A 19,739-nucleotide genomic window follows, 5' to 3' on the forward strand; every position below is an offset into this window, starting at 1 on the left:
CTGGTGCTGCGGTCTTTAGTTTCTGCCTATATGCTGGCAGTAGAAATATGGCCAGGTTACCTGACTTTCCAAAGTGTGGGCATGAGGTGGCACAGAAAGTGTTCTTGATGGTGGCTCCTCTGGTCCCACAGGTGATATGTTGGTGGTGGTTGTTCAGAGACTTCCTCAAGCTGGCCTGGTTGAAATGCCCCGCAATGATCAGGAAGCACCAGGGTGTGGTTTCGAGCCTGCTGATTACATTGCCAGTGCCTGCCTGACATGGGGTGGAATGTACACCGCTATCAGGATGATGGTGGAAATCTCCCTCAAATAGATGAAATTTGACGCCTAGATGTTCCAGGTCAGGTGAGCAGGACGGAGACAGACAGCACCGCCATGTTTGTGCTCCATTAGTTAATCATAAAGCATTCTCCATCTCCTCTGCCTTCAAAACACTCAGCTATCATATCCTTGCAGAGAATTCCTATCGGCATGGGACCAGAACTACACACAACACTCACCAACGGCTTATATAACTTCAGCATAACATCCCAGCTCCTGTACATGGTCAGAACAACATTGGGGGCCGGAGGGCCTGCAATGTGCTGTAGATTTCTATGTTCTATAAGTACTTTGATTTATGGAGGTCAATGTGCCAAAAGCTCTCTTTACGACCCTAACCACCTGTGATGCCCCGTTCAATGAATTCTGGACCTGTATTCCCAGATCCCTTTGTTCTGTCACACAGTGATAAAAGTTCATTGTAAAATAGCGATAAATTGAACGAAGTCAACATCAAAAACACAGAACATAAGCAAATCATCTGAAAATGTTGCTGGGATTGGAGCTGCGTAGAGTTACCTCAGTTTGGACCGGCTTCCTGAGCATTTTTTTCTGTGTGGCTGCTTCCACTCTGGCAGTCGCTGATCTTGTGGCTTCGACAGTTGGCTGCAGGTCTGGGTTCTCTCGAACAGGCCTGAAAGTCACCACCTGTACCTCCGCATCAAAATTCCCTGCCGAAAGAGAAAACCAATCTCAAAATACATGCAAGAAATCACTGCAGGCCGTAGGCCAAGTGCTGATTGCGGTAATTATCCATTAATTAATATTAATAGTTACAGTATTTATCTTTCTGAATGTGTGGCAGACTCAATGGGCCAAATGGGCTAATTCTACTACTATGAATTATGATCTTAACTGAAAATGAAAGCATACAACTATCATGTTACTGAGGAGTAAGAGCTTAAACTGATAAAGACAAATTGTACCAGATACACAGGACAGCAATACGATTGAAAGAGTACAGAGAAAGTTTACGAGATGATGCCAGGATTGGGGATCTGAGTTATGGGGAAAGGTTGAATTGGTTAGGACTTTAGTCCCTGGAGAGTAGAAGATGGAAGGAATTTTGATGGAGGTTTGCAAAATTATGAGAAGTGAAAATAATGTACATGCAAGCAGGACTTTTCCACTAAGGTTGGGTGAGACTACAACTGGAGGTCATGGGTTAAGGGTGAAAGGTTAAATGTTTAAGGGGACACGAGAGGAAACTTCTTCACGCAGAGGGTGCTGAGATGCCTGGAGCATGTTAAGAGAAGTTTGGATAGGTACATGGATGGTAGGAGGTACGGAGGAGTAGGCAGTTTAAATGGTTCAGCACAGACTAGATGGGCCAAAAGGCCTGTTCATGTGCTGTACTTTTCTACAACTCTATGACAGTCAGTGTAAGTATTTTGGAAAAGGAAAATTTAATGCAAATATTCTTTGAGCAATAGGAAGCAGCTGTTAATCAGAATCAAAAGATTCAGTCACAACATTCTTACATGGAGTGGGACATCCAAACCCAAAGTCCCTTTGGCGATACGGCGACGTGAGGGCAAAACCAGGCTAAAGAGGTGACTTTACATCAGATACAGTGGAACTCTGAGTCGTGAAAATAAATTAAAGGTTCAGCACAACTTTGAGGGCCAGAAGGCCTGGACTGCTCTGCACTGTTCTACTCTCAGTGTGAACCTCCTGTACATAATGAAGTGGCCACTGACTTTACTCCTGGTCTTCTGCTGCTGTGACCCATCCACTTCAAGGTTCGATGTGTTGTGCGTTCAGAGATGCTCTTCTGCACACCACTGTTATAACACATGGTTATTTGAGTTACTGTCACCTTCCTGTCAGCTGGAACCAGTCTGCCCATTCTCCTCTGACCTCTCTCATTAACGAGGTGATTTCCCCCACAGAACTGCCGCTCACTGGATGTTTCTTGTTTTTCACACCATTCTCTGTAAACTCTAGAGACTGTTGTGCACGGAAATCCCAGGAGATCAGCAGTTTCTGAGATACTCAAACCACCCCATCTGGCACCAACAATCATTCAACCGTCGCTAGAATACAAATCCAAAATCGCAATGTTTTTGTGGCTGTCACTAGGAATTTTAATCATGTTTCTCTCGAGGCAGCAATACCGACTTTTTATCAATATGTCAGCTGCCCTACACGGGACAATAGACCTGCTATAGGCAAATGTAAAGGATGCAGACAGTGCCGTTCCCCTTCCCCCACGTGGCAGATCTGATCCTAACCTGGTCCTGACAACACCCAGGTATCTGCTTCCAGTGGCAGCCTGTGTCAACAAGGATTACAAGGAAGTGAACTCAGGATGTTAACGAAGACTTTGATAGGACGGACTAGGATGTGTTATGTCTGCCACACAGGGAGGACATTAACAAAATGACTGACTATATCACAGGCTATATAAAATTCGGTGAGAGCACCATCGTGCCAGCCAGCACTGTACACTGCTTCCTAATAGAATCTCCAATCACCTGAAAGTAGTTTTGAATATGAAGAAGAAGCCCTTCAGGTCTGGAGATAGACAAGTAAAAATCCCTAGAAATCATAAGACATAGGAGCAAATTAGGCCATTCATTCCGCCATTCCATCATTGCTGATCCTGGATCCCACTCAACCCCATACACCTGCCTTCTCACCATATCCTTTGATGCCCTGACCGATCAGGAAACGATCAACTTCTGCTTTAAACGTAGCCATGGATTGGCCTCCACTGCAGTCTGTAGCAGAGCATTCCACAGATTCACTACTCTCTGGCTAAAAAAATTCCTCCTTACCTCTGTTCTAAAAGGTCACTTCTCAATTTTGAGGCTGTGCCCTCTTGTTCTGGATATTTCAACCATAAGAAACATCCTCTCCACATCCACCCTATATAAAACTTTCAATATTCAGTAGGTTTCAATGAGATCCCCCACATTCTTCTGAATTCCAGTGAGTCCAGGCCCCAAGCTGCCAAACACTCCTCATGTTAACCCCTTCATTCCCAGAATCATCCTCGTGGACCTCCTCTGGACTCTCTCCAATGACAACTCATCCTTTCTGGGATATGGTGCACAAAGCTGTTGTCAATATTCCAAGTGCGGCCTGACTAGTGTCTTATAAAGCTTCAGCATTATCTCCTTGCTTTTATATTCTATTCCCCTTGAAATAAATGCCAACATTTCATTAGCCTTCTTTACCACAGACTCAACCTGTAAATTAACCTTCTGGGAGTTATGCACAAGGACTCCAAAGTCCCTCTGCACCTCTGATGTTTGGATCTTCTCCTCATTTAGATAATAGTCCGCACGATTGTTCCTTTTACCAAAATGTAACACCCTCATGTCCCCAAAGCCTTCTTTCTCCCTCCCTTCTGGTGAATGCTTGTGTTCCAAACCCCCCCCCCCCCCAATTTTAGAGTATCCTGCCTCTATGAGGATGACAACCTCCCCCGCCTGACGGTGCCTGCAGGTCAGGTTAGGAGACAGCTGGAGAGACCACATCAAGGCAAGGCTGCTGAACTGGACAGTATCCGCCCCAGGGTACCGAAGGCCTGTGTGAGCCAGCTGTTTGGTATTTGCAGCACCTTTACAATCTGAGTCTGAGTCAGGAAAAGATACTGGTGCTCTGGAAGACTTCCTGCTGGTTCCTGTACCCAAGAAGGTGACTCCATCTGAATTTAATAACTACAGACCAATTGCCCTCACATCTCATGTGATGAAGGTGCTGGAGAGGCTGGTCCAGACTTACCTTGGACCGCAGGTCAGATCTTCATTGGACCCTCTAGTTTGCCTACCAGCCTCGTGGGAGTGGCTGATGCCATCACCTACCTGTGGCAGAGAGCTCACTCCCACCTGGATGATGTCATCACCTACCTGTGGCAGAGAGCTCACTCCCACCTGGATGATGTCATCACCTACCTGTTGCAGAGAGCTCACTCCCACCTGCATGATGTCATCACCTACCTGTGGCAGAGAGCTCACTCCCACCTGGATGATGTCATCACCTACCTGTGGCAGAGAGCTCACTCCCACCTGGATGATGTCATCACCTACCTGTGGCAGAGAGCTCACTCCCACCTGGATGATGTCATCACCTACCTGTTGCAGAGAGCTCACTCCCACCTGGATGATGTCATCACCTACCTGTGGCAGAGAGCTCACTCCCACCTGGATGATGTCATCACCTACCTGTGGCAGAGAGCTCACTCCCACCTGGATGATGTCATCACCTACCTGTGGCAGAGAGCTCACTCCCACCTGGATGATGTCATCACCTACCTGTGGCAGAGAGCTCACTCCCACCTGGATGATGTCATCACCTACCTGTGGCAGAGAGCTCAAACTCCACTGGGACAATGCTGGTGGCATTGTGAGAATCACATCTTTTGATTTCTCTACTGCCTACAGTACAATTCAGCCATGTCTTCTGAGCGAGAAGCTGCAAAGGATGGACATAGACAAATCCACTGTCTCCTGGATTACTGACTACCTGACAGATAGACCTCAGTTTGTATGGCTGGGTAGTTCTCTGTCTGAGATGGTGGTGAGTGGCACTGGAGCGCCACCAGGGACTGTCCTGTCTCGGTTTCTGTTCACGCTGTACACCTCAGACTTTCAGTACAACTCTGAGTCTGGCCACTTGCTGAAGTTCTCTGATGACTCTCCGATGGTTGGGTGTATCAGATGGGCAGAGGTCAGAGTACGGAGGACCGGTGGACAAGTTTGTGCAGTGGTGTGGGAGGAATCACCTGCTCCTGAACGTGGTCAAAACCAGGGAGAAGGTGTTTGATTTTAGGAGGAAATGGCCTGTGACGCGTCCTGTATACATTCTGGGAAAAGTTGTTGTGGTGGTGGAGAAGTACAAATATTTGAGTGCTCACCTCGACAACAGACTTGACTGGAAAACCAGCACCAAGGCTGTTTACAAGAAGGGGACGAGCAGACTCTACTTTCAGAGGAAGCTGAGATCGTTCAATGTGTGCAGCAGGATGCTGGAGATATTGTACAGGCCTGTTGTAGCGAGTGCAGTTTTCTATGCTGCTTTGTGCTGAGGGAGCAGCCTCGGTGCTGGTGACACAAAATGACTAACTAAGCTCATCGAAAAGGCTGGATCTGTCCCTGGCTACAACCCGGACTCTTCAGTTAGTGGTGGAGAGGAGATCACTAAACAAACTTATCCATTACAGACAATCTGGCACATCCTCTCCATGACTCACTGAATAACAGACTCGTTCAGCTCCGCTGTCACAAGGATCGTTACAGGAAACCTTTCCTACCAAACGCAATACAACAGTTCATCTCTGTGACAGAACACACATCATAGTACAATAGTCTGTTCTATTATTTCAAACATTATTATTGTGTATTATTTATTCTGTACTTTATTATTAGTTGAGTCTGCACACTGCTAAGTCTGTTTTTAAATGTTGCTGCTGTAATGAAATAATTTCCCACTCCGAATCAATAAAGTACTTACACCGTCAAAGATCCCATTTCTTCCCCAATCTGACGTTTGGTCTGAATTACAACTGAACCTCTTGACCATGTCTGCATATGCAATGAGTTGGCTGCCATCACCCAGGACATACCCTCTTCCCACAGGGAGGAGGTGCAGGAACCTGAAGACACACACTCAACGTTTCAGGAACAGCTTCTTCCCCTCTGCCACCAGATTTCTGAATGGACAATCAACCAACCCATGAATGAGAATCAGGTTTAAAACATCAAATTTCACAACAAATGCCAGTGATATGAAACCTGATTCTGAATCCGAAGCAGTTTGATACTGACACTGTAACGTCCGGAGACCAGCAACAAGCATTGGATGGGTTAAACGTTAAAATCATGAAAATTTCAGAGGATTAGCATCTTTGAAATCACCAGGCCCAAACAGAACATCTCTGGCTGTAAAAGGAGACATGGGAGGAACTGCAGAGACTCAGCACATTTCTGAAAGGTCCCCAGCTTCAGGATTGGTGTGTCAGGACTGGAGAGGTGTATGCTGTACATGCTCAAAGTTCAAAGCAAATTTATTATCAAAGTGCATGTACAACCCTGAGATTCACTTTCTTACAGTAAAGACAAAGAAACACAATTCTATCAATGATAAACCACACACATCAAAGACGCACAACTAAACAACGTGCAAAAGACAACAAACCATGCAAATACAAAAACAAGGATAATAAAAAATAAATAACAATAAATATGGAGATGTAGAGTCATTAAGAGTGAGTCCATAGATTGTGGAATCAGTTCAGTGTTGAGGTGAGTAAATGGTTTCATTTACTATGGGCGTCACTTTAAAACAACACACACAAAATGCTAGTGGAACACAGCAGGCCAGGCAGCATCTATAAGGAGAAGCACTGTCGACGTTTTGCGCCGAGACCCTTCATCAGGACTAACTGAAAGGAAAGATACTAAGAGATTTGAAAGTAGGAGGGGGAGGGGAAAATGCGAAATGATAGAAGACCGGAGGGGGTGGGGTGAAGCTGAGAGCTGGAAAGGCAATTGGCAAAAGGGATACAGAGCTGGAGAAGGGAAAGGATCATGGGACGGGAGGACTAGGGAGAAAGCAAGGGGGAGGGGAGCACCAGAGGGAGATGGAGAGCAGGCAGAGTGATGGGCAGAGAGAGAAAAAAAAGGAGGGGGGGAATAAATAAATAAGGGATGGGGTAAGAAGGGAAGGAGGGGCATTAACGGAAGTTAGAAAAATCAATGTTCATGCCATCAGATTGGAGGCTACCCAGATGGAAAATAAGGTGTTGTTCCTCCAAGGCTTCATCTTGACCTCGTCACTTTAAAACGCCTGGATGAGGCAGGACTATGACGAAAGCATAACAAGCTGGGACAGACCGGTGGGACTTTCAGAGAGAAGGAGAGAGAGACAGGGTGGAAGTTTTGGACCGCAAGCTGCTGGCAAGAGCTTGCTGCGACAATGGGTAAAGTCTAATACTTTCCCATGCCCAAAGGATTGGGTTGATTAACGGCACACAGTGCATATTGGATGTGTGACTGGCACCTTGTGCTATTTCTACGTGGATTTCAGAACGACTCGACGGATAAGATCTTTGGCAACTGTTACTTCGTTTTCCCAGCGTGGAACCTGTGGAATTCTATGTGATCGCCTCCTCTCTATATTTTAACGTGGATTTACCAGTCCCTCTCCTCCCTTATTCCATGGATTACTGGACCTTTCTAGTTTGCCATCTTAAGACTTTAAGAACTGTTCCCAAGCACGGTTAACTTCTGTTTATCTCATTTAATTTTCTATATTTTTGAGTAGAGATTAATAAATATAGTGGTTTTAACATTAAAACCTGTCTCATTTGTGATCTGTTGTTGCTGGTACATAACAGACGTTATCGCCACTGGTTTAAGAACCTGATAGTTGAGGGGTAATAACTGTTCCTGAACCTGGCGCTGTGAGTCCTGACACTCCTGTTTCTCCTTCCTGATGGCAGCAGCGAGAAGAGAGCATGGCCTGGATGAAGAGGTCCTTGATGACGGATGCTGCTGTCCTATGACAGTGCTCTGTGTAAATGTGCTCAATATTGAGGGGGGCCTGGGCCATATTCACCACTCTTTGTAGGATTTTCTGTGTTCCCATACCAGGCTGCATTTACACAACCAAATCTCTCCTTTATTTGGTTGCTTCTGCGGGGTAAGCTTTGGAAAGTGACTACAAACTACATAAGCCTCAGCACAAACTGTCGACTGTTTATTCCCCTCCATAGCACTGCCTGACCTGCTGAGCTCCTCCAGGAGTTCGTGTGTGTTGCTCCGGATTTCCAGCATCTGCAGAATCTCCTGTGTTAAAGTTCCTGTAAATCAAAAGGAACAAATACTCCTACTCTCACACAAGTGATAAACATGGGGAGATTTGTCAGTCAGAATACAACCAGAAATGACAATGATATATACTCAGTGGCCCCTTTATTTGGTATATCCTCTACTTAATAAAGTAGCCACTATGTGTATTGCTTTATGTCCGTGGCCTTCTGCTGCTGTAGCCCATGCACTTCATTGCTTGACATGTTGTGTGTTCAGAGATGCTCTTCTGCAAACCACCGTTGTTACATGAGTTACTGTCACTTTGTCTGGCCATTCTCCTCCGACCGCTCTCATGAACAAGGTGTTTCCCCCCACAGAGCTGCTGCTCACTGGATGTTCTTTGTTTTTTGCACCGTTCTCTGTAAATTCTATAGAGACTGTTGTGCATGAAAATCCCAGCAGAGATCAGCAGTTTCTGAGATACTCAAACCACCCCATCTGGCACCAACAATCATTCCACAGTCAAAGTCAATTGAACCTTTTGCTCACATCTGCATGTTTTTACCTGAGTTGCTACCCCGGGATTGATGATTAGATATCTGCATAAACAGCCATGTGTACAGTGGTACAGACTGCATGTCCCTCCGCACTGCACGATGGTAAAGTAAGGTGATCAGGGGCTGACAATCTTGTAGTTCTGGGCAGCACGGTAGTTTCACAGCTAGCAATCGGGGTTCAATTGCTGCAGCTGTCTGGAAAGAGCTTGTTTATTCTCCCCAAGACCACATGGATTTCCTCCAGGGGCTAGCTCCAGCATATCCTCGGAATGGGTTAGTCATTGACCCAAACGGCACATTTCATGGACGATTCGATGTACATGTGATCAATAAAGGTAGTCTGTAAAATCTTTCATTCTATAAAGTGAGTCTGCTTCTGACCCATCAAAGTCTTTCCACGGTCAACAAGACACAAGAAATGCTATGGACAACTCAAGCTGACATGAGTCAAGTTCCAGAATCACGAGACCAACAGAGGCCCTGTACCAGCTCGGAGAAAGAAATCTCCTTGATAGGTCCTCCATTCACACGTACAGAGTGAAATGTGTCCTTTGTGTCACATCAAATCAGTGAGGACAACCCACAAAACGTCCTCAAACAGTGTTGTTATTGATACAGTTGACACATTTCACTGTCTGTGTCGATGATTCGATGTAATGTGGCAAGAAAAGCTGATCTTTAATCTTTCCCTTTATCTTTTACAATGAACACATTCCTGCAGGGGGAGGAAGTTAAGTGCAAAGATACAGGGCAATCAGTTTCTGTACTTCTGTGAATTCTAAACTGCTCACTTTACCATCTACTTCCTCAAGAAACCTCAGCGTATTTAAAAAAAAACAAAGGTACAGCTATCAAGTGATAATGAAGATAGATATGGGTGAGAGGGAGGTATCCACAACTTTGGAACTTTGGTGCAGGGACTCCCTGCCCATCTCTCAGAAAAAGTATCAACACTATTTATTGACATAGTGTTTTCAAAGTCCTTACATCATAATTCCAGTCCAAGCAGAAATCCATTCATGCATTTGGGAAAATCGCCATCCCAAGATCATTTATTGATAGAAGGAGCATTTGATGGAAATAGAGAGCATGCTTCCTATAGCGGGTGAGTCTAGGACTGGAGGACACAGCCTCAAAATACAAGGCTGTTCATTTAGATCAGACATGAGGAGGAATTTCTTCAGCCAGAGGGTAGTGAATCTGTGGAATTCATGGCCACAAATGGCTGTAGAAGTCAAGTCATTGGGGATATTTAAAGGGGAAGTTGATCAGCTTTTGATTAGTCAGAGTGTCAAAGGTTACAGGGAGAAGGCAGAATGGGGTAGAAAGGGATAATAAATCAGTCATGATGGAATGGAGGTGCAGATTAAATGGGCCGAGTGGCCCATTTTTTCTCCTTGGTCTTAGTCTTCTGGATAAAGTAACAACATGGAATAATTTACTTATTATCTTAATTATTTTTGGTTTTATTTTGCTATATTTCTACTCTATTCTTGGTTGGTGCAACTGTAACGAAACCCAATTTCCCTCGGGATCAATAAAGTATGTCTGTCTGTGTGGAACAAAGATTCCAGATCAAGCTGTAACGCGCTGTAAGGATTCACTGCTGATGTAATGGCTTTTGTAATGTTTCACTGCTAAGGCTAATGTAAAGGCTTCTCTGTAATGTTCACTGCTGAGGTAACAGTTTCTCTGTAGCAGCAATGTTTGGGTTATGGCTGGAGATAACAGGACTGTGGAATGCATGTTAGCCAATCAGAGATTGTTGCTCTGTCTTGTGAATCTGGAAGGTGGTTTTTCACGGTCTTTTGTTGAGGAGAGATGAAGAGGGAAGACACGTGTGGAGAGACCACCGGACGGAGTGGCCTGGGATCTGAGGGTCCGAAGGTTGGTGACGCTCGGAGGGGGCCGATGGTAGAAGAATGATGACTGAGTGAGCTCCAGTGGGGACTTCTCACTTTTCCTTGAATTGGGCCCATTTTAAAATTTCATTACTAACCCTATATTCAGATTAAGATTCATAAAGTTCAATCATTTAATTGCATATGGTATATTGTCTGATATTTTGCGTTGTGTGTTTGTAACTGGGCATACGTTACACAGCATCCACACAAACGTGATTACCCAGTTTGGTGGGGCCAAGGGCTGTTTTCCCCAGACGAACACGAGCTGGCCGAGCCTAAGGCTTACAAAGCTTACTAAGGAAAAATTCAGTTTATAAAATATAAGTCTAGTATAAAGATCACCACCTTGCAATGAAGTTAAGACAACTCCACCTGTGCATTCAGTTCATTGGATTGTCAGAGTATAGCTGTTATCAAAGGATTCTGTAACTCATCTCCTCAGCATTAATTGCTTATTTATGCATTGCTATTATTATTATTTGCTGTCTTTTGCAGATTGGTTGTTTGTCTTGAGTGAATTCACTGGCTGCAAAACAGTCTAAAATGGAAACACCAATGCCTTGAACAGAAAGTAGTGAATACGGCCCAGTCCATCACTGGTAAATCCCTCGCTCCGCTGAGCAGTTACACGAAACGCTGTCGCAGGAAAGCAGCATCCATCATCAGGGACCCTCGCCACCAGGAAGGAGGAACAGGAGCCTCAGGACCCACACCACCAGGTTCAGGAACAGTTATTACCCCTCCAGAAACCTAATTTCACTTGCCCCATCACTGAACTATTCCCACAAACTATGGACTCATTTTCAAGGACTCCTTCATCTTATCCTAGAGCCATAGAACACTACAGCACAGTACAGACCCTTCAGCCCTCCATGTTGTGCCGACCCATATCATCCTTAAAAAAAGTACTAAGCCCACACTACCTATAACAATTTCTCGCTAATAACACACATGCACCATCAATTAACAGGACATGTGTCAGGAGCTTGGACTATACACATTTTTATGTGACTGTGCACTAACAGCTGTCTTATATGTGCTTTGCGCTGTGTGTGACTGTTGGTTCTGTGTTTTGCACCCTGACCCTGGAGTAACGCTGTCTTGTTTGGCTGTGTTCAGGTGTATTCATGTATGGCTCAATGACAATTAAACTTCAACTTGAATTTAACTTCTGTTGCTTATACTGAACCACTCCTTGGACTTAGTGTGTATTAAACTCACACACACCCAGCCTTCTATGTCAAAACTCCTAATGTTGAAGATTTTAGCATAATACCCATAGGCTGAAAAGGAACGAGATGCTGCAGGAATTTTGGGGGTTGGGAGGTGGGAAGTCCCAGTGGTCGGGTCTCTGGCACTGGGTCTGCCTCGGTGACTCAGAAAGGAAGTGGGAGAAGAGGCACTTCTGATTGTGATTGGAGATTCATTATTTAAGGGAACAACAGGATGTACTGTGGGCAAGAACAAGACTCCCGGATGGTATGTTGCCTCCCGGGTGCCAGGGACTGGGATATTTCGGATCGAGTCCTCAGCATTCTTAGGTGGGAGGAGTTGTCATCCATGTAGGTACCAATGACATGGGTAGGATGAGCAACGAGGTTCTGCATAGGGAGTTCAGGGAGTTGGGTGCTAAGTTAGGGTTCAGGGTTGTGATCTCAGGATTGCTACTCGTGCCACGTGCTAGTGAGGCCAGAAATAGATAGACTGTACAGTTTAATACATGGCTAAGGGTTCGGCGCAGGAGGGAGGCTTAAGACTTTTGGATCATTGGGCTCTCTCCCAGGGAAGGTGGGACCTGTACAGAAGGGGCGGCTTACACCTGAACTGGAAGGGAACTAATAACCTAGCAGGAAGGTTTGTTAATGCTGCTCGGTGGGGTTTAAACTCGAGTTGCAGGGGGATGGGAACCAAAGTGCCAGATCAGTTAGTGAAGAGGCTGTAGAGGCAGATATTGGTAAGACCTCAGACAAAGATAGGAATCAAAAGGCTGAGCATGGTGCGACTAGTGTCCTGAGCTGTGTACATTTCAATGCAGAAGTATCGTGGGCAGATGATAGATGAAAGGTAGTTCTGAAGATAAGGTAGCTAGTTTACAAACAGAGGCAATGCATACGGATGAGAGGCTGTTGATAGAGCGAAGTTACAGTCAATTTGCAACATAAAAGGTGGACAAATCGAAAAGGGAGAATTCAGGACTGAAGGTGTTGTATCTGAACACACAGCTCGAACCATATCATCAAGTTCGCCAATGACACGACCGTGGTGGGTCTCATCAGCAAGAACGAGTCAGCTTACAGAGAGGAGGTGCAGCGGCTAACGGACTGGTGCAGAGCCAACAACCTGTCTCTGAATGTGAACAAAACAAAAGAGATGGTTGTTGACTTCAGGAGGGCACAGAGCAACCACTCCCCGCTGAACATAAACAGCTCCTCAGTAGAGATCGTAAAGAGCCCCAAATTTCTTGGTGTTCACCTGGTGGAGAATCTCACCTGGTCCCTCAACACCAGCTCCATAGCAAAGAAACCCCAGCAGCGTCTCTACTTTTTGCGAAGGCTGAGGAAAGTCCATCTCCCACCCCCCATCCTCATCACATTCTACAGGGGTTGTATTGAGAGCATCCTGAGCAGCTGCATCACTGCCTGGTTCTGAAATTGCACCATCTCGGATCGCAAGACCCTGTAGCGGATAGTGAGGTCAGCTGAGAAGATCATCGGGGTCTCTCTTCCTGCTATCACAGACATTTACACCACACGCTGCATCCGCAAAGCAAACAGCATTATGAAGGACCCCACGCACCCCTCATACAATCTCTTCTCCCTCCTGCCATCTGGGAAAAGGTTTCGAAGCATTCGGGCTCTCACGACCAGACTATGTAACAGTCTCTTCCCCCAGGCCATCAGACTCCTCAATACCCAGAGCCTGGACTGACACCTTGCCCTATTGTCCTGTTTATTATTTATTGTAATGCCTGCACTGTTTTTGTGCACTTTATGCAGTCCTGTGTAGGTCTGTAGTCTAGTGTAGCTCTCTCTGTGTTGTTATTGTTTTTTTTTATGTAGTTCTGTCTAGTTTTTGTACTGTGTCATGTAACACCATGGTCCTGAAAAACATTGTCTCATTTTTACTATGCACTGTACCAGCAGTTATGGTCGAAATGACAATCAAAGTGACGACTTGACTTGAATGCACGGAATAAGGTAGATGGTCTATGAAATGGCTGTTTAGAGCAGCTTGTGGTTGAACCCACTAGAGTATCAGCTATTCTAGATTAGGTGTTGTGTAATGAACCAGAATTGATTAGAGAATTTAAGGTAAAAGAACTCTTAGGGGAGAGTGATCATAATATCATCAAATTCACCCTGAAATTTGATAAGGAGAAGCTAAAGTCAAATGAACCAGTATTAGAGTGGAGTAAAGGGAATTACAGAGGCACAAGAGAGGAGCTGGCGAGAAATGATTGGAAAAGAACGGCAGAGCAGCAATGGCTGGATTTTTAGAAGCAGTTCGGAAGGCACAGGACATACATCCTAAAGTGGTAGTACTCTAATGACAAAACGTCACAACCGTGGCTAACAAGAGAAGTCAAAGCCAACATAAAAGTCAAAGCAAGGCCAATTAATAGAGCAAAAATTAGTGGGAAGTTGGAGGATTGGAAAGCTTTTAAAAACCAACAGAAGGCAATTTAAAAAGTCATTAAGAAGGTAAAGATGGAATACAAAAGTAAGCTAGCCAATTAATAGTAAATAGGATGCCAAAAGTTTCTTCAAATACATAGAGTGTAAAAGAGAAGTGAGAGTGGATATCGGACTGCTGGAAAACGATGCTGGAGAGGGAGTAATGGGGTCAAGGAAATGGCAGATGAACTGAATATATGAACTGAACAAAAAAATACTATTTTGCATCAATCTTCACTGTGGAAGAGACTAGCAGTATGGTGGAAGTTCCAGGTGTCAGGGGTCATGAAGTGTGTGAAGTTACCATAACTAGAGAGAAGGTTCTTGGGAAACTGAGAGGTCTGAAGGTTGATAAGTCACCTGGACCAGACGATGTACACCCCAGAAAGAGGTGGCTGAAGAGATCATGGAGGCATTAGTAATGATCTTCCAGGAATTACTAGATTCTGGAATGGTTCTGGAAGACTGGAAAATTTCAAATGTCACTTCACTCTTCAAGAGGGAGAGAGGCAGAAGAAAGGAAACTATAGGCCAGTTAGTCTGACATCAGTGGCTGAGAAGATGTTGGAGTCAATTATTAAGAATGAGGCCTCAGGGTACTTGGAGGCACATGGTAAGATAGGCCATAGTCAGCATGGTTTCCTCAAGGGAGAATCTTAACCTGACAAATCTGCTGGAATTCTTTGAAGGATTATCATGCAGAATTGACAAAGGAGAATCAGTTGATGTTGCGTACTTGGGTTTTCAGAAGGCCTTTGACAAGATGCTACACACGAGGCCGCTTAACAAGCTATGAGCCCATAGTATTACAGGAAAGATTCTAGTGTAACACTTATCCAACAGGCTGGTATATGTCTAGGGGAAAAGGAGATCCAGCCACACACCAACCCACCTCCCGTACACGCAGGGGCTGTGGGAATCAAGTTTATGCCGCGCACGCACACACACACAATATCAAACACACGCCAGATACCGTTATGAAATACACTTTAAAGATTTTACTAAAACTAAGAGTACTATGCAATACAATATATATGAAAGAAAAGAAAAAGTAAAACGCGCCAACTTATCAAAGTTCAGTCAGTTTAGTGCACATCGTTGGAGCTCAACCATCGAACCATTCGACCCCTCGTCACTTTCCTCCGACCTCCATGTCCTCGCACCTGGGACCACCCCGGTGGTCGACCGAGCAGTGTAGTGCACGTCCACCTTCCTCGGCGTCTTCCTCCCGACTCTCCCGAAAACCCGCGAAAACCCCCAAGCTCCCAGCCTCACCAGACAAAATAACATTCCCCATTGGTTAACAAATGAATACAATTCCAATATCAGCAAGTCTAAAGCTAAACAACTGTGAGAGAAACACTTATCAGACAAAGAAGCATTCCTACTCTTAACAAACCAAAGAAGCCATTTTGAGTAACATACACAGGACATTGTACACTAGCATGGATAAAGTGGTGGTGAATTGACAGGAGGCAAAGACTGGAAATAAAGGGAGGCTTTTCCAGTTGATTGCTGGTAACTGGTAGTGTTCCACTGGGGCGGGGGGGAGATGGGGGGGATATGTGTGACGAGACTGATTCTCTTTATGTTATACAGTCAACCCTCCTTATCCGCGAGGGATTGGTTCCGGGACCCCCCCCGCGGACACCAAAAAACCCAGATGCTCAAGTCCCTTATATAAAATGGCGTAGTATTTGCACATAACCTATGCACATCCTTCCATATACTTTAAATCATCTCTAGATTACTTAGAATACCTAATACAATGTAAATGCTATGTAAATAGTTGTTATACTGTATCGGCATCAGACGATCCTGATTCTCCCGTGATCTTTAAGTTCTTGAGGCTGTAGCGCTTTACATAGCTAGCCAGCCATCCCTTACGAGCCTTAAACTCCTTCCTCTTGCTCACAACACAAGTAGCGAGCGAACGAGACACGAGGTGAAAAATGCTCAACTTCCGGGTTTTCCCGATCCGCAGTTGGTTGAATCCGCGCATGCGGAACCCGCGGATAAGGAGGGCCGACTGTATGTCAATAATTTGGATGATGAAATTGATGGCTTTGTTGCAAAGTTTCCAGACTATATGAAGGTAGGTAGAGGGCAGGTAGGTTTGAAGGAGTAGGGAGATTAGGAGAATGGGCAAAGAAATGGCAGATGGAATACAGTGTTGGGAAGTGTTTGGTCACGCGCTTTGGTGGAAGAAATGAAAGGGTTTACTATTTTCTAAATGGAGAGAAAATATAAAAACTGAGGCACAAAGGGACGCGAATTCTGTGCAGGACCCCGTAAGTGTTAACTTGCAGTTTGGGTCGGTGATGAGGAAGGTAAATACTATGTTAGTATTTATTTCAAGAGGACTAGAATATAAGAGCAAGTGTGAGCAGATTTAGGTCCCTTATCTTAGAACAGATGTGCTGAAACTGGAGAGAGTTCAAAGCAGATTTATCAAAATTATGCCAGGATTGAATTAGCAACACACACAAAATGCTGGAGGAACTCAGCAGGCCAGGCAGCATCTATGGATGAGAGTACAGTGTTCGTTTCTGGCCGAGACCCTTCATCATTGAGTCCTGATCTAAGTTTCTATATAGGTCCATGGAGATTAGAAAAATAGAGGAATATGGGTAACCCTCGATAATTTCTAAAGTAAGTACATGTTCAGTACAGCATTGTGGGCCGAAAGGCCTGTATTGGGCTGTAGGTTTTCTATGTTTCTATGAAATCTATCGAATGGTGAAAGGCCTTGATAGAGTGGATGTGGAGAGGATGTTTCCTGTGGTGGGAGAGTCTAAGGCCAGAGGGCGCAGCCTCAGAATAGAGAGGAGTCCTTTTAGAACAGAGATGAGGAGGGATTTCTTTAGCCAGAGAGTGGTAAATCTGTGGAATTCTTTGCCACAGGCAGCTGTGGAGGCCAAGTCTTTATGTATATTTATGGCAAAGGTTGATAGGTTTTTGACTGGTCAGGGCATGAAGGAATACAGGGAGAAGGCAGGAGATTGGGGCTAAGAGGAAAGTTGGATCAGCTATGATGAAATGGTGGGGCAGACTCAATGGGCCAAATGGCCTAATTCTGCTCCTATATCTTATGGTCTTATGGTATCAACACACGAGAGCTTACAGATGCTGGAATCTACAGCAAAACACAGACTATGCAAGATAGAACTAGAAAGGGAGAAACTTTGAAGTCCGTTAAATCGTCTTTTCTTACCTTCTATGCAAGATTCAATATTTCATGATTGGTGTAGAATGGGCATTAGGCATTTTGAAGATCTTTTCATTGATAATCATTTTGCAACTTTCCAACAACTTTCTGCAAAGTTCAATCTACCTAATGCCCACTTCTTTAGATACCTTCAAATTAGACATTTCATTAATCCTTTATTATCCAAATTTTCCTGCAAAGCCTGAGAAAAACGTTGTGGACCTGTTTCTTTCTATTAATCCATTGGGCAAAGGCTTAATATCTTTTATTCGTGATAAATTAGTGACCCTACAGCGTGCCCCCTTTGATAAAATTAGAATGGCCTAAGACTTAAATGTTTCTTTATCTGATGCGGTTTGGGACTCAATTCTCAAGTCAGTTAATTCAACCTTTCTTTGTGCTCACCACTGCCTTTATCTAAATTGCCCCAAGTCTACCCTAACATTAGTCCTGTTTGTGACAAGGGTAAAGGGGGTGAGGCTTCTCTTACCCATATGTACTGGGCCTGTCCTAGTCTAGAGAAATTCCGGAGAGAAGTTTTCTTAACCTTATCCCATATTCTGAATTGCCACTTAGAACCTAACCCTCTGATTGCTGTTTTTGGTACCTTGGGTGAGGCAGATATACATTTGAGTCCGACTAAATGTCGAACATTATCTTTTGCTTCTCTTTTGACTAGACGCTTAATTCTTCTTAGGTGGAGAGATGTTGCCCCACCCACCCATGCTCAATTGCTTAATGATATTATGGCCTGTTTAGACCTTGAAAAAATTCACTACTCACTTCTCAACTCGGACATAAAGTTTCATAAAGTATGGGGACCTTTTCTTGAATATTTTCATAACTCCTCTTTAGATTAAGTCTTTTTTTCAATCCCTTACTTTCAGCTTTCTTTTCTTTCTTTGGTAGTAGGCACTACTACTCTGTTTTTATTTTCATTTACAGTTTTGGGGGTTTGAGTGCTCCGATTAATATTTTTTACATCTTGCAATGGTTGGCCTGGAGTTTTTTTTCTGCGGAGCGGGGAGGATACTAACTTTACATGATTTTATTTTGGGTGCTCTTTCATCATTGTTTGAATTATATTATTTTATGTTTATCTTGCACTGTATTAATCTTCATTTTGCTGTTGGGTTTTTGCTGTAGTAATTGTAGAAATGCATAAAAAAATCAATTAAAAAAAACACAGACTGCTGGAGGAACTCAGTGGAACTACGCTGTACTAAATGGAAATACTTGCCTGCATCCGTGTTTCTGTTTTCTGCACTCTGTAGTAGCAGTACGATCACTCGAGTTGAGCATGATGTTCCCCTGAGGGGTTGTGTACTGGTGTCTGTAGAGGCCGATCCAGGATCCACATGTCCTGGTTCGGTGTGGGCAAGAGTAACCGGTGTCTGGAGTTAGTGGTTGTTCACTCTCTCCCTACACAGCTGCTGCTTGTTCTCACGTCCCTGAGCGACACGGCCTGAGGTTAACAGAAAGTGCGAGCTGCATGTCTATGTTAGACGGTACGGTAGTGATGCCATCATTCAAAGTCAAATATGATATTCTCTTGAGGGGTTGTTCATTGGTGGGTCCTCAGGTCACTGCAGAAGCTCCACATATTCTGGTGTAGTGTCCACAACTGGTGTGTCACACCCCTGGGGATGTGTCCTGGGTACTGCCTTACACGTGATGCCCAGCATCTGACACCCAAGAGTGTGCATATTGTTTATAAATTGCAAAATCACATGGTTGCCACGGTAACATAGCAGTACACTATTACAGCTCGGGGCATTCCAGAGTTCGGAGTTCAATTCTGGCGCTGAGTGTAAGGAGTTTGTACGTTCTCCCCATGATCGCATCGTTTTCCTCCAAGTTCTCCAGCTCCCTCCCGAGGTTAGTAGGCTAATAGGTCAATGTAAACTGCCTTGATTAGGTGAGTGTTAAGTGGGGGTTTGCTGCGTGGTGCAGCTCAGTGGCCCTGTTCCACTCTCCATAAAAATATCTTTTATATTTAATGGTCACCTCAAGCAGTGATGACACTTTCCAAATTTGTGGATGTGGCCAGGCAAAAATGCCTGAATGGTCTTGAGATTTCTGAATACCCAGCACTAAAGACAATAGATTCCTTGAACCTGACTTTCTGCAAGTTTTGTAGATCTGATGTCCAACTCAGACCTCATTTACCTGCCAGCTGGGCTCTAGCAACATCTTGCCCTCAGGGTTCCATGTGCTTGTTTTGTGGGCACTACATCACAGAATGCTCACCAATGTTCCTCTGGAGGAACCCAGCTGGACAGGCCAGGATCAGCATCTCCAAACATCACTCAGTG

At 44.6% G+C, this 19,739-nt stretch overlaps 1 protein-coding gene across 1 annotated transcript in view; it reads right to left on the reverse strand.

The window, feature by feature from the left end:
• The window catches only part of sdc2 (syndecan 2), a 160,305-nt gene that overhangs the window by 10,728 nt on the left and 129,838 nt on the right, over positions 1–19,739 (reverse strand). Inside the window, exon 4 of the mRNA XM_073071931.1 lies at positions 841–992. Coding sequence (XP_072928032.1) covers positions 841–992 — 152 coding nt within the window. The remainder of the gene's footprint in view (positions 1–840; positions 993–19,739) is intronic.

This window comes from Hemitrygon akajei, chromosome 1 (genome assembly GCF_048418815.1).
Source record: "Hemitrygon akajei chromosome 1, sHemAka1.3, whole genome shotgun sequence".
NCBI classification, from domain to species: Eukaryota; Metazoa; Chordata; class Chondrichthyes; order Myliobatiformes; family Dasyatidae; genus Hemitrygon; species Hemitrygon akajei.